The 16507-nt window shown below is 38.2% G+C and overlaps 1 protein-coding gene across 7 annotated transcripts in view; it reads right to left on the bottom strand.

The window, feature by feature from the left end:
- Positions 1–16507, bottom strand: part of PDE1A (phosphodiesterase 1A) — a 236041-nt gene that overhangs the window by 18869 nt on the left and 200665 nt on the right. For all 7 annotated transcript variants that reach the window (XM_075512640.1, XM_075512641.1, XM_075512639.1 and 4 more), the window contains 5 exons: positions 12124–12225; positions 11884–12004; positions 7963–8044; positions 6246–6366; positions 3899–4083 (listed from right to left, as the gene is read on the bottom strand). In XM_075512640.1, the coding sequence (XP_075368755.1) occupies positions 3899–4083; positions 6246–6366; positions 7963–8044; positions 11884–12004; positions 12124–12225 (611 nt within the window). The remainder of the gene's footprint in view (positions 1–3898; positions 4084–6245; positions 6367–7962; positions 8045–11883; positions 12005–12123; positions 12226–16507) is intronic.

The following is a 16507-nucleotide window of genomic DNA, read 5'->3' as shown; positions in this document are numbered from 1 at the left end:
ATTGTATTTTTAAAATATTAAATAATTGTGTTACAATTTCTCTCTGTTCTAAGAAGAACTGCATCATGAAGGATCTTGCATGATATTCAAATCTTTCCCAACACGTTGTGTGTTTCTTACAGCTTTCTCAGCAGATCAAATGGATAAAATCCATTTAGCAAACATTTTCTCTGATGAAGCAACCTCTCAGACTCATCTGAGCATCTTTACTGTCTATTTGCTACAACTACCACAACTGCAAATAGCAGCAGCCATCACCGCTATGTTTTGAAAAAAGCACAGGATGGAATGGTCTCTTCATCACTGTGTTGAGTTGAACAAAGACAGATTATCTGGTGATTAGGGGTTTGGAATATTAATTAAACATCAAGACTTTCAAATTAGAATCCCAGATGTTTGATCATTATGGTAATTCCCTGTTAACAGCATTCCCTGAAAGGCCTGAGAAACATTCCTCTAATTCTCCAGTGGTGAAAGGTTGAGGACCCTTAGGCTATCGAGCACAGAGCTCCTCTGCATCAATTATACAAGACGTGGCCTTTTTAGCAAAATGGAGCCATCTTATTTAGTGAGCCTTCTGTTAAGAAGGCTCTCAGACAGCTGCCTAGGTAGATAAACGCTTTCCTTACTAACAGAGGCCTTTCCAAAACAAAGCACTCTGCTCCTTGCACAAGCTGCTTGCTCTGAATCAAGTCTCAGCAGCAACTACCTTTTCAGGGAGGGGCAGCACCGGCACCTGGGCCTGCTGCATCTCCAGGAAAGCTGCCCTGTCAACAGCACTGTCAGTGCGTCTTCGTCTCCTGCTCTGGCCGCCCTCGGCATAGGAGTCAGACCACCTTCCTCCGCCCTCGCTCACCGCTGGCTGAGCTGCCTCCCAACCAGTGCTACCTGTGCAGCCTTATCCTGAAAAGGTGGGAAGCTGGAACAAGCTCAAGTCGCGCTCAGGAAATTATATGGATTGTCGGTAGTTTCCTTTCTATATTACTCGTGCATCTGTATTACTACATTTTATAGAGACAACTCTTGAGCCTGTGAGCTAATCTGGGAACCATGTCTACTGTTTGCGGAGCCCGCAGACAAGAATGCAGATGGTTCTTTTAACAGCACAAGTACTGTTTGTCATAGTCAGCTCAGGAAGCGTGTTTGGAGATCTACGCTAACAGCCAGCCTGCTTACTACCACGGCATACTGCCCTCACACACGTGACCTTCTCGGTGCACTCAGCTCTGCGGCTTGTCAGAAATTATCTAGCTAGGAATAATGGTAGCAATAACAAAACTCCTTTCACCTGGCAGTGATTTACCCCTGGTAGTTCTTCCCTCCATACGTGCTTCTACTAACGTATGAATAAAACACAACTTCATACATATACCGAGAGCAACCTAAAGACTTTTCGTCAAGCACTAGAGTCAGAGAAGGTAACAGGAGATGCAGACAGGACGGAACAAATTACCTGAAGTTCAAGGTCTCAGGTTAGTCACTTACAAGCTTAGTCAAACTTGAGTGCAATCTGAAAGGAATTTCAAGTGGAAAGGGGATGTCTTTCAATATTTTTCATTCTTTTCTAGATGTTAATTTTGCACAGTCTGATTAAGGATTTTCAGCCTTAACTGCAGGGTGCAGCTTCAGAGCAGATATACTGCTGATCTGGACCAGTTGGGGAAGATTCCTTCTCCCATTATGTGACAAGGAACTTATGTGCTACCTCAGATAGAGCTCTATAGAGGGCTACGTTCACTTAGTGAAAATATCTTTTCCAGCAGTCCTTAGTGCCCATATATAGAGTAAGTGTCCACACATTGCTTGCAAAAAATGAATGGAAAATATCTTAACTTTTACAAAACCTATATAATCCCCCCCCAGCTTTTATTAAAAAACTTACTATCTGTGTACTAACAAAATATAAATCTGTACTCAAAAGTATTTGCACTATTCACAAGGTTCCTCTGGATTCTAACCAGGCACCCTGAAGGTCTCCATGCCATGTTCCAGTCAACTGCAGATGTTGCTGCAAGTAGTCTCTTTATGGGCGCAGTTTTCTATAAATCTCTTCCTTGCTCTCACAGAGGTTTTGCAAAACAGATTCAACCACAATCACACAGAGCAGATATTGTTCATCAAGCTCTGGCCTCAACACCAGTTATTTCCACTTACCGATCAGTTTTCCTAATGTACATTCTACTGTAATTCCATAACTCTGTTCAGGAAATACTTAGACATACTTCATTAGTCAAGTTGATGGAAGAAAAGAAGGGCATCCTACAATACGGTCAACTACAATATCAACAAAGGACATGGAGTCCTGAACATTAACAGCTCTGTTTTTCACAGTAGAAAGCATGCCCAGAGTTTCCTGAGCCTCACATTAATATTGACTGTATAGAGAAACAATTCTTAAATCTCTTGCTGTGAGAAGCTTTGTGTTTTCAATGGCTGTCAACAGCCCAGTAAAACTGGGCTAAATCTATCAGTAATTTATAGAGCACAAAGCACTGGAAATGAAGGGGAAATTATCTTTTTGATAGCACTGCACACCTCCAAAACAGTATACCAAAAAGCTGATGTACCAAAATCAAACTGGTTAGTTAGATGTAACTAGAAATGGCAAACTTCCAGACAGCAAGTTCTCCATTCTTCTATATTGAAGGACCTTGCATGCAGGGCTGCTTGATTTCTGCAGGCTGTAGCTAAGTGGTCTTGGGCACCCTGATGGTCTGCTATTACTACTGATGATTGCAAATTAGCAGCTTTGTCTTTTTGACCAGTCAGTGTTAGCTGGACAATATCGAAAGAGGCAATCGAAGCTGCTCATGAAGAAGAGACTATATTAGTTAAATCTCCTCCTCAGCTGCCCCTGCTGCCTAACTCTCAAGTCATTGTCACAATAGATTATGAAAACTTGTTCTTATTTAAAATTCTAACAAGAATATTCATTTGTAATTTAGCACTAATGAGATTTCAGCATTGCTCAGCAGTGTTTTTCTTTCTTGTCTGACACCTCTTTGAGAATAAAGATGCTGCTTTGGATGATGGGATGAAAGAAAAGGTGGGCACTGGGTTCCAGGACACCATTCCCTGCAGTCAGTATCAGGTCATGCACAGCGAGACCAGACCCAGCAGTGAAACACTATACTGAAATGTTCCAGGTGCTTACTCAGAAACAACACAGACTGTGGTCAAAATATTCCCAAATGCCATTCACCTAACCTGGATCAAAGTTATAAATTGTGTTCAACAATTATCACAAATCATTTCACTCAGATAACTGCAACCCCAGACAATTTGCAGGTATAGCTTATGAACTAAGATGCTTGATGCAGGTTTGGCTTTATTAACTATCAACTGGCAAATGAAGAGTCACTTTTTGCCTTGTTTGGGTCTAATACATGCTGTGATTGCCCAAATCTTTAGATCCACCAAGTCATTTAAATAATTGCCTACAGCATAGTCCCAAGAAGCCTGCAATACTGAATTTTGTTCCATACAGTGGGGAACAAATAGCATTTCTAATAGCAAAGTACAACTTTTATGTTTCTTAAGAAAAGTGGCAGCACATACTACTTTGAATTGTTGATTTTGGCATTTAAAGCAGATGTCAGTATCAGTTATGATTAAATATGCAAGAATGCACATTTCTAAACCAGACCTCTAAAGTTAAGCTGAGCAGCACAGAGCCTTGTTGTACAGGCTATAAGATTTCCTCTCATCCCCTGACCACCTACACCTCTTTATATCTCCTGGGAGAGCAAAACAGGACCATCTAAACAAACATTAAGACATAAAATATATGAATACAAGACAACTATGTATTTTTATAGGTTGAAGGAAATTAAAAAATGAAAGTAGGGGAGATCTTAGGGAGCAACCTATAAAAACAGTCCCCCTTAGTATATCATACCTTCTACTGCTAATTCTTTCCACCTTTCTTTGTTTGCTTGAATGATCTTCATCAAGTTGTCCTTAAAGCTTGTTAGGTCTACAGTTGCTAGGGAATTTTCTGTGTGAGTCCCTCCATCACTTGTACTTTTAAAACTGGGTCGTCTTTGTGCTTCAGCATTGCTTACTGCTCCCAAACTATTTTGGCTGCAGAAGGGAAAAAACCCTAAGTTATGAACACAGACAGGCAATTTTAATAATACACAAACAGTTAATTTGACTCAAATTCGTTAGGACCTACATGCAATCAGTAACTTGAAATAATAGTTTTCACTAAAGAGTGCCTAACATACAAGACATTTCTTCAACTCATGAAGCTGTAACCTGGACTGATTCTTACTGACTTTTTTCCAGGGAATTCTTGAAAAAAATGTGACAGCTGAAAATACATTACTTGTAAGTCGGTTCTTGAAAGAATATTTATGTAGCCATTTTGGAGCAGCTTCATAGCCGTGTATTTGAACAGTGAATCTCATCTTTGAGGCTCACAGGAAAGACATCTGATTGTTATTGTTGACCCATTTAAAAAAAGCAAGACACGAAAGTACATGACAGGTAAGTAAGTTCAGCTTCAGCTGAAAATTCTCTTCAAGGTACATGCCTTCAAGTGTAGTCAAAGCAGGATTTAGTACAGTGGCTTTAAAATCCACTTAAAAGCTACTGCAGCTACCTTACACGTAAGGTAAGGTAGAAGTCAAATGGATTATTTGTATGTGAATATGCAGATACATGTAAAGGTGGGAAAAAAAGAATGAACTCTCTTTTTTCTTAGGATTAAAAAATCAGACCTATTTCTGGCCTTGTACAGGTAATCATGTCATACCAGGTTTTGTTTACTCAATTATGCTGTATAGTTATCTCATTGGTACCAAAGACAGATGTTAATATGCATACAAATGGACTTCCATTAATCAGAAAATATAGTTGCAGTGAACATATCAGCGAGAACTGCACAAGAAGCATTAACTATAATTTCCGTGTGCTCCAGAGATGTTGAACGGGATAGAATGGAAAGAATAGGCTACAATTCTAACGTTTTCCAGGCACTACAGTGAATGTCACGCCATATACTCATGGGATCCACCCAGTAACGTTTGTGCACCTCTGCTGGCTCAGACATTTCTGTATCATGCTATAGGCTCTCCACTCTCTTCGTAAGTGTAGCTCTTGATTCCATACTAAGAAAAAATCCCTTTAGCCGCCACCTCACATGAGGAAGCTTTGCTGGATCATAAGCCTTTGCTGGATCATGAAACTTGGAGCTACTAATCATTTGCAGCTGATAATCACTCATTTGTGAAGAAGTGAGTAGGTAAACAAGTTTGTTATCAATAGTGCCTTAGTTTAGCACTGTTCCCCAAAACACTAAGAACACTGTCATAAATACCTGCTTCTAGTAACTTCTACTTACTTCTAGTAACCGAAATACATGTAAACTCATGATCACAAAAGAGCTAGGTTCATCATTCTGCTGTTAAAATCTAACTAATGCACAGCAAATGAAAAATTGCCCTGCAGAGTTATCATATTAGTAGCCTCAATGAAAGCTCATATTACAGTTTTAAAATGAAAAAAATGTGGTAACAGAGGCAATATTTGTAAAAGCAGCATCTGATTATTGAATGATGCTTTCAGCGTGGAGTCACTCAGATAACACTGTCTGCCATAGCTAGTTTGTTTTATAGACAACTTCTATCATAATGCAAAAATCAAGAGCTTGATGGGGAACCCCCCCCTGCATCTCACTTATACTGTATTTAGATCTCTCAAGTGGAATATAAGTGGAATCAATTTTGTCTCAAGTGCATATATCAAATAATACTAAAATGGAAAGGTGAAGAAGGAAAGTGACCTATAGCATAATAAAAAAAACCAGAAAAAACCCTGAAATCACCTTCACCACCTCCACTTCCAATTGTCTCTCAGAAAGCAAAGAATTACTTTTGGTACTGTCAATTAAAATAATACTGAAAATGGCTCAAGATAAGAGAACTAGGAACTTCAATAATCTATTGCAAAGATTATAGTCAAAGGAAAAAAATTGTTATTACATATGCCGTATAAAATCAACTTTATATTTTATACACGTGTATTCTGCTCGTTATTGTGGTTTTGCCTTTTTATATACACGATCGTCCCCAGTCAATGGAGTAACAGCATATTGCAAATACAACACAGCACCACATGGTGGCAATACTGTACAGCTATTTATGTTACTTTTCCAACTGTTAAAATAATTGCGATAATTCTGAGAATGACATTATTATGTTAGTTTATGTTAGTTCAATAACTAAGCAGTGTATTCATACCTGGGTGTCCCAAATGCAGGACTTTCAGATTTTGACGCTTCCTCTATAAGAGGCATAACAATTTTCTCCATTGAGTCCGTAAGAAGAGAAAATGTTGGTTCTACTATGAAATCAATGAAACCTAAAGAAGAACAAGAGAGAAAATCAGATTTTACATTTTCACAGCTCTCAAATCTGAAAACAAATACTTGGTATCAGGCTGATTTTCTGACTGTAGTCCTGATTCAACATACTAGATACCACTAGTATAATCTTGAGGAAAAAAGCACAGCTAAAACCAAAAACACCTGAAGCTGTACCGATATAACTAGACATTAATAATTATAGCTTTTCATTCCTTTTTCTTGTAAATTTTATGCACTGCAGAACACACCTACCATTTGAAATGAATATTAATTGTTGAATAGAAGGGACGCTACAGTTGAGCCAAGGGGCTAGAAGTCATACTGTCTCTTTTACCATTCAGATCTTTTTGCCAAGGAGTTAATATTTCAAACTGCTGTTTATTATTCTGTGGAGGTAAAGTGTTATTTCACAGTGTGTAGGAGTGTTCTGTCAAATCAGTGAAGAGAACAAGTAATATCCTTAGGAGACAGCATTCATCCCACAGTTCTGAGATGTCAGCTCTGAACAATGTCTTTTACATTTTAAAGTGCTCATCAAGGTATGGAATGACAGTGTGAGAGAATGAAGCATTATTCTCTGCTGAGCACTTAACAGAAAAAAAAATGCTAAAACATGAGCTAGCAATGGATTTCCAGATGTCTTCATACTCTAACCGTGCAACGCAGCGCAAAGGTGAGCAACAGTGCTTCAGCCTAGGATCCAGCTTCCCTCCTGCAGTAGGTACGACACTCAAGCACATTGCCTTTCAAGTCCCAGTGAAATGGAATAAAGGACATTTTGAGTGACAAGATCAGACAGGATGACACGCTTCAGTTCAAGGATAAGACACTGTCACCTGTAGAATCTCTCCCCGAGTACTGTGTTCACTCACACAAAAGGTACAGCTGTTGGTAGGACATACTGCTTTACTCAGCATGCTTCTAGGATATCTCCTTGTAACTAGCCCCAGTGATCTCTACCAATTTTTATCTCCTTATTATTGCCGATGGAAACGGCGATAGAGAGAGCCAAAGACCCGCATTTCTGAAAATGGGAAGCTGAAGTTTGGCCACTGTTGACCAAAATGCAATTAGGATTGATGGGAACAGAATGCAGTAGTCCTTGTCAACCCAAGGAGGCTTGATCCTGTGTAGTTTGACCCTGCCACACTGACAGTCTTAACTGCAGTCCAGAGATTTGATGTATGAATTAGCTTTAAGTTGAGATGCATCCACAAAATGGTACCAGGCTTTCAGACTGAAGTAGAGACAGCCCTGTGAGTTCTTGAGCAAGAGTCAATCTGTCTGAGGACATGATCTACCAAACTCTAAAGCGTGTACAGTAAAAGTCGGGCTCATGTCCAGTACTTTGGTTAATCCTTCTCCTACCCCTTCTTGGCATCACGTGTGCTGAAGTAACTTCATGTTCTTTTGAGACCAGCACATTTCTGCTGTAAGGGTATATGAGTTTGGCGAACAGATAGGTGCAAAGAGATACCTTCTATATGATGGCATTTGGAACATTTAAGATTCAAAATGGGTATAAGAAATGTCCACATGATTTTACATGCTCCTACACATACAAGAAAAAGAAAAACACAACTTGTCATTACCTATTTGGGACTGAGCTACCAAAGTGGACTTGCGGTCACAGAGTGGGGAAAACTGAAGACCTAAAGCAGCCTCCTTGTCTCCCTGCAAACAACAACATTTAATATTATAAGCACATATTTGATAGACGGACAGAGAGACAAAGGCAACTGAACATTTTTAGTATTTATTCAACAGATTACTTTGTTCACTTATACTCCTAAATAAAAATAAGCCACAGGCAAAAAAACCCTCATTATTTATCTTTAAATTTTCAGGAAAAGTAAAAGTCAAAATTCTAACTTACATTTGACAATTTTTATAGAAAGGAACTTCTTGCAAGCAAGTTCTCCTCAAGGGCAAGGCATCTGCCTATGAGATTTAACATATATGGAGTCCTTCAGTATTCACAGTTTAGTCCTGCTGATCCCAGATGTAACGGGATTGGAGATATTTAGACATGTTTGTAATAATATGCCAAATGCTAAGTGTTTCCTTCTATTACATTGGTTTATCCAACATGTAAAATTTCTTCAACAGATTTACACAGGTCAAGGGCATGGTCTGACTTAAACTCATTCTCACTAGCAGGCATGTCTCTCTGCTGCTGAAGCCATAAAAAAGCACAAGCTCAATTTTATTACTCAGATGACTTGTACAAACCTCGTTCAGAAAATATTTCAACACCTAACACACTAAAAGAGTTTTTTGTCGTAACAGTCTTAACAGACAGGGGGGTGTTATCTCCATTTTCAGCATGGTAGACCAACCGACTTGCAAAAGCTCAAAAAGAAAGTCTAGTGGTGCAAAAAAATCCCCGAAGAGACATCTTTCAAAGGAGGCTATAATTTGTGTTGCTCGACAAACCTGGCCCCCAGAAGCACTGACATTATAGATATAGGAAAACTTAGTCTTTCAAGTAAAATGGCTCCACATACTACAGTAGTTGTGGAGAGTGCTGTTTCGTGATCATTCAGTGGGGAGCAGTACATGAACATTTTCCCAAAAATCTCATCAGAAGCTGATGGATGAAGGGGGCAGTATCGACCTTCCTTAGTCTTTTTATCATATATCATTGAACTAGATTTGGGAAAAGTTTAGAACTATAATACCAATAAAACCACTTCAGCCACAGGAACAGATGTAGCTCGCAGATTGTGTTTCATGTGGAAGTTGAGAGTTTTATCACTATGGCCTTTAAATTTTATGCCCAAGTGTTCGTAATTTGACTCAGAGTGTAGAAGAACACATGAACACTTAACTACTAGGAGCAGTGTTAGCAGTAGCTCCATGTAAATGCAGAAGCCAGATTGTGATATAATATAAACTGGAGTGGTTCTAACAATTTCAGCCATTGCTGAATACAGGATTTCTAAAGCTATATTAATTTTGTAATCTTCCCTTAACTAGGTATTAAAAAAGAGAAAATTCCACACTAGCAAAGAATCAGTTTGAATTTTTTTATGTTTTCAAGTAGCTCTTTACCCTAATTATGAATTACTTTGCAATTAATATAATGCATAATTAATACTTAAATGTCATATAAGTCTAAGTCTATTGTAAATTGTAATAATGGACACAGCATTGATATTTAAATTGATCATTAGAATTTCATGAGATTTAAAATTAAAAAAAATCAAAAAACTCGCTGGACAAATTCTCTGCTTTTGGATCTGTTCAGACTGAGAGCAGAATGCTATAGGAGCTGTGATACTTCTTTGAGTGACTTGAACTATGTATTTCTTTATTTTTAAGGTTTTGAGATGGGTGGGTGTATTTCTATTTTAAACAAGTAGCTCAGATTTTCCTTGGCATTATAACACACTTTCTGTAGTTGTTTCTTTTAAACTTAAAGCGTTGTTTGGCTTTTTCCCTGAAGTTCACACTGGCACATATTTTAACCGTTAGCTCCAGTTAACGAAGTTTATTGTCTAGGTGGATGTTCATTTTTTGCTGGTGCTCACTACTTTGAAAGCTGCCTGTTAAAGCATTGTTTTTGCATCAGCAGTTTCAGGCTCTGCTGTTTTTTCCTGTAAGGCAGTAGACGTAGTTGAATTACTATTTTTAAAGAAAAGAAGAGGAGGAATTAGTGGGTTTTGTATACATTTGGACTACTTCATCTTGGCTGACACAGATTTGGAAATCCCAGAGACTTCCACCACACACACTCAGATCAATAGACCAGAGGATGCCCAACCAAGCTAGTGCATCTAGGAAGCAGGAGACCTACTGTGTCTGCACTGCGCAGTGCATTTATCTATGTACAGTTACTTCATCACATGTTAAATGTGTTGGAACTATTCCACACGTGCTGTTCTCAGTAGTAGTATAAAGAGGGATTCAGTTCCTCGCACACTCCTCTACAGCCTGAAAGACTTTCACAATTTATACTACTGAGTTGCAGAAATACATATATGGTGATTTGATTCTATTGATAAATGCCTTCTCAAGTATTTGAGCAGCTTATTTAGGATCCAGTTACTTCTTCTAATGAAAGGATAAAGGAATGACTAAAACATTAGCTGATCCTATGCACTCAACGACCAGTGTGGTACTGTTTATTGCTAATGCTACATCCACTTGACTGGACACATTGCCTCACTGTCCCATGGGCTCTGTCTAGTCTGTCTCTCTGTGTCTAAAATGTTTTTACAGTTGGTCATTTCTGACCTTTTCAAGTAATATATATCTGGGGTAATCTGTTCCTCCTTTTTCCTCTCAAGCTCAAAATCCTCATCATTTCCATTTACAGAAGCAGACACAAACTCATGACTCTACTCAGTATTTCCACAAAACTTAGTCCATTCATTATTTAGAGTAAGGCACCAGCTCTCCAATCTGTCTCCTCGGTGCAAAGCCCAGAGTCAAGGATGCCCTGATGCTCCCTACTGAGAATTTGTATAAAGAACCTCTAGGAACCGAGCAAGAACCTTCTAGGGCAGATGGGCCTAATGACCTCATGGTTTATCATACTGACTTTTTTATTCTCTGACCCCTTTTCCAATGTAACCCATCTGATTTGAAAATGTCAGCATAAAGCAAAATAACAACAATCAAGAAGAGCAAGACATACACTGTTCCGTTATCTGTATTAACCATTTTTAAAACCTGTGTATAACTGTAGAAACTGTGTAATACCTAAGCTGGATTTTGGTTATCAATTGTACTTCAGTAACTATTATGTTAAAAATGGGCATGGTCCCAAATATTCATTACAGGGATAGTAATGAATTTCTCCCCCTTTGGAGAAATGGTTTTTTTCACCTGCTGCGAGTAAAAAAATGGCAGCAGTGACACCAACACCTACTGGGCTTTCTCTTTGAATTCAGTATCTCACAGAAATGAAAAGACTTTTACAAGGGTGTGTCTTCATTTTTGGTTTAGGATATAGGGCCACAGCATTAACAGGATGATACCATCTAACCTCTGGCTTTGGATCAGCATGTTATGAAAGCAAAACCTTCAGATCTATGTGGCATATGCATGACAAGCACTGGCAAGGAAAAGAAATATGAAGGCTTTCTGAAATGTGAAATGGAGACAACTTTTTGCCTTCTTTGCTGAACATGAATTCTTCCTATTTTCAAATCCCTCATCCTGCCCTGCTGGTATTTCTTTTTAACTCAAAGCATATATAAATCTCTGTCTACAGAATGAAAACAGCTTGACAAGTTATATTATTATTGAAAGAAAAAAAATTCTACAACACTCAGAATCCTGGTGTCAGCTGAAATAGATATAGAGCTATAACAATTTCATCTTATTCATGCACATAAAAGTTGAATTAATGTCAGTGGTATGTATGAAGAGTAAGGAATATATACTACTGACTATGCTTGTCAATCACAACCAACAGCATCCTTGATGGTAGACTTATGAAAAGATTTAACTGTGTAACCATTGCTTCTTGAACTAGATTTATTAAAAGATTTTAAAAATGGCACCTGTCGAAAAAATTCTTCCATCAGGGCCATGGTCCACCGGTAGTGCAGTTCCCAGGATTTTGCTGGATGGCTTATGTCTGCTGCATGTAGAATCAAAGACATGGCTTTGGCTTTGTCTACCCTGTCAATTCAAGGACATGCTCCAATTATCTCAAAACAAAAGCAACTAGTTAAATTCTTTTCTTGTACGTGAGCTCATTGAAAGACTATAGATAACAAACAGAATGGAAAATAACGTACCCCTCTGTCTGCTGTAGAGTATGTCGCATCGTTTTAATTTGTTGGAAATGACCCGACATATCTGTAGACAAGACCATCTCAATAACCAAGCTACGCAACTCCCTAAGAATAATTAAAAGCAAAATGACTGATTACAATTCATTTATTCTATGTATCGTACATTTGTTTAAGCAGTACTTGTTAATTTATAACTTTCTAAACAACATCACAGGTTTTATTATGTTTTAAAAAGCATTTAAATAAATTATTAACAACTTGAACGTTGTATCCTAAAGGGATTCTGTGAAAGCAATGTACTTCAGAAAATGCACTCTGCAATCATTATTTCAGAGTCACACTGTTTTGTAATTCCTCTTTTCTAGTGTATACACTAAAATTACATGCAGTTCTGTCACCCATTATAAGTCTTTCCTTATTTTTCCAACAGCATTCAAAAAACCAGTCGGTGTCTGGGCTTACCACCACACAAGAGGATATATTTGTGTATTTTATTACCGCCCTCATATTAGTGCAGAGCAGGCATAACACTAAACCTAGGAAGAAGGCTGCGGAAACACTCAGAAGAGCAAGAGGTATTACATGTGAAACACTACCTACATTATACCAATATATGAACATTATGACAAAACACCCTTCATCTCAAAAATACTTTATTGACTATTTCATGAGTCATAACAAGTTCAGGATTTATAGTTTATCTATATCTTGGTATTATGGTCAGAGATGTTGGCTTGTCCATCAGCTTTCTATTAAATGAATATGCAAATAGTAAAACGAATCATTTAAGAAAGTGTATTAATTCTCATTGTATATGAAAGTACATTAATTTTGTCAACAATAATTACTGATTTGGAAAATTCTGTTTCCTCGACGTAGAAGGATTGTATATAGACCACGTAGGAGTCTACTGGGTCTTTATTTACATGCTTTTTAAAGGGCCTAGGAGGATTTATGTGCAAGAGTGCTACTTATACGTATATTGGGGACAATTCACCACATTAAATCTTTGATTATGTAGCATATATCTTCATGAGCACAGTCCCAATCTTAAGGATGTCCAAGTATCAATTACAACAGTAGAATCCTACTTTAGTCATTCTCACTGATCTTTCATATTGTATTCGTATCTTTGATTTACTTAAGAATGCATTTTTTTCAAAGGACTATGTTTTAAAGAGGTAAATTGCAGTTTTCTTTAGGGCTGTTAGAATAGTTTGTTATAAAAACTATCAAGACTGCTTTTGAGCCAAATTAATTGTATATTTAAGCTGATACTCCTCATTGATTTTTGTGTATTTATTCCTGATTTGCTTTGATGTAACTGGATAAAGACCCAATCCTCTCACTTCTACTCAATAATATGCAGCCATAGCAAGTCTTGTGTTTAGAAAATGCCTTACCTTATCTGACCTCATAACAAGATACTAATTAATTTGCATCCCGACTGTTCCTCCTCCACATGGCTTTGAAACTGTACCCTTCAAACACAGCCAAACCCATTTGAAAAAAAAAAGAAAAAGAAAAAAGAAAACAAAGAACAGCTAACACTGCATGAAAACTGAGGGCTCTGCATTGTTAAACCCTGTTGTTTGTAAGACTGAAATAATTAAATAATTATCACTTCCCCTTTCTGTGGGAGATTTTCCTAGGAACTTTCCGTGCCTGAACGTTTCAGAGTAATCAGAAATAAGCCCACCCCTACTACAAAAGACACACAGAAAAGCAAAATGCTGCTTCCAGTAGATTCACACTGTGATGGCAGGAGACAAACCCTAATTCTTACCTCCATCACCTGAATAAGGATCAAACAAGGTAGCGCTGTCCTCCTTACACACTTCTGTAGATTTCAGGCCACTAAAAAGCTGCTTAACAGCAAGGCATAGGCTCTCAACCTACAGCCCATGGTTGTTTCCTGCCTGCGCCCCTATCCACCATCAATAGAGAAATGGAAAATTCAGAAGTGACGGGGAAATGTTAAATAAAGCTTTACGAGAGCTACAAGTGCTCAGTCTGCTATCATTGTACAGAAGATTACTCTTGGACTTAAACCATTCCCAAACCATTTCCCAGGGAAAAAGACCCTCTCAACTTCCATACTGAAGGAGACCTCAGCTGGTCTCATAGATAACTCCTGGACAGAAATCTCTGCCCACTTCATTAAGCTGTCCACAGCTACAGGCATCGGGATAATACAGTTAGCAGTGATCGTGCTATCATGGCAAAAAGATACCTAGGTGTTGCCATCTTTAGTCCTACGACAGGAAGTGGTAACAGTATTCACATACAGCACATAGCAGGTTTTTGGGGCCCACGATTGGAAGATTACTGGTGTTGAGTATACAAATCCCACTTTTCTTAAGTAAACTGTCATATCCTGTGCTGTCATCCTTTCTTAACCCTCCTATATCCATATGTCCTATGGATAGGATACTGTAAAAAAATAGATGCAAAATGATGTGAAAAAATGACATGAATAATGCTGTAACAAACGAGAGACAAGGAGTGACACATGAATCTCTCGGAAAAGTAGTTAACCAATAAGCAGAAACTAGCTTTACCTGGATTTGTCCATGACAAAGACCTTTAGTCAATGGGAAACTAATCAGAAAATGCAGGAATAGGCTAAGACGAGCAAAAGCAAGTTGGGAACTGAAGACATAAGGTTCATCTTGCAAGTTATAGCAATCCTGCTTTCTTCAGACAGAAGACTCCCAAGGGAAGTTGTGAAAGAAAAGCTGTTCATTATGCATTGTATATAATGCATATCGGTTTTTAGTCTTTTTTATATAATCAGGCAATACATCAGTGTGTGCCTTATGACTGGAATGGTTTGAGACATTAATACCACCTGACCACCTATAACTGTTGACGTAACACATGGGGTGCTAGAACACCAGCAACCTGGTAATCAGAGGAGAAAGGGGGGCAAAAAGGGATCCCTCTTCAGTTATTTAGGGGCGCTACGTGAGAGAAACAAGACAATATGGAAGACTGGAATACTTTTTCAGAGTTGAGAAAAGGGTGAGAAAAGACTATGAATGTCATATGCATTATCCACAAAGGACATCCTCATCAGAATGCTGGCAGTGTTTCCCTGCTCAGACCCAAACCCTATGTTTTAAACTTAATTGAAGCTGACAGTTTATTAGTGCATTTATCTTCTTAACGTTAACATGTAGAAAAGAAAATGTAATACTATAAAGTCATTCTCAGTCATTTTGCTTCATCTTGCTGAAATAATTAGCAGAACCACAGTTTAAATAGGCAGGGGTATTAAATTAAAAAAAAAATGAAATTGCTGCAACTCAAGAAAACAGATCTGACAGTAGTCAAGAAATTAATCAGTGCCAGGAAGTACATTAAAAAGTTGAACAAATTATCATTTCAATTTGCTGCCAATTTGATTCACTGCAAACTTCAAAACTGTTAGTCTTAACAGCATGAATTTCACTATAGAACCAAGAAGTTCACTCTAGTAATAATTAGAAAATTGAAGAGCTTCTTTTAAGTGGCTAACAGATCTGTCATTGCGCCAATGAACAGCTGTATCTGATGACAGGGTAACAGGTATTTTTGGGTATCAGAAATGAATACCAGGAAACCATCATTTCCATGACTGACCCTCTAAATTAAGTATCAGACTTCAACAGGTTGTGCAGGTACTCAGACTGGCACTTCAGAAGTTACCACTTTGTTGGAAAGTACAGACTGTAATTGCCTAGCTAAGTGACAAAACATCAAACTGAGTGTCCTTGTTTAATTGCTTGAGCTTATTAGTCAGTTCATACATCTTTTCTAAGTTGTACTGAATAGCCCCAACAAGAGACCCATAAATTCTACATTCTCTGGTTGTCAAATCCCACCAGCTTCAAATTGGCTGCATGTAACAGTGGACTGGATCTATGCAGCCACTGTATACAAACAAAATTCGCAAAACTAAAATAAAATCCTCCAGGAAATCCAAATTGGGTTACAGTGAGAGCAGATTGAAAAGCAAGTGCAAACACACCTAGTCTGTGATTGAGCACCTTCTGAAGGGACATGGTAGTTTATCACAGGTTCAAAAACCACGGAGAAATGAAATGCAACAGAATAGAGCACAGGGTCCATAATATAAAGAAAAAGAACTGTGGGAAGACCAGACCAAGCAACCTATGCAGAGAAGAGTGTGCTTCAGAAATGTGAAGACAAGCTATCACATTCCTCCCTTTATTCTGTTGCAGTCCACCAGTCCACCTGGAAACCATAGGCTCCTCTTTCTATTGAGAAATATTTTCTTTCACAGGAGTTTCCATCCTCTCACTCTTTTCCCCAGTGACATAACAAAAGCAACAACTGGGATGCACTGTTCTAGCTGGCAGCCAGATTTCTGTCAGCTGGAGCA

Source organism: Mycteria americana, chromosome 9 (assembly GCF_035582795.1).
Source record: "Mycteria americana isolate JAX WOST 10 ecotype Jacksonville Zoo and Gardens chromosome 9, USCA_MyAme_1.0, whole genome shotgun sequence".
NCBI lineage: Eukaryota > Metazoa > Chordata > Aves > Ciconiiformes > Ciconiidae > Mycteria > Mycteria americana.
Note: the sequence above shows the minus strand (reverse complement) of the source record. Positions and strands in the feature narration are given on the sequence as shown.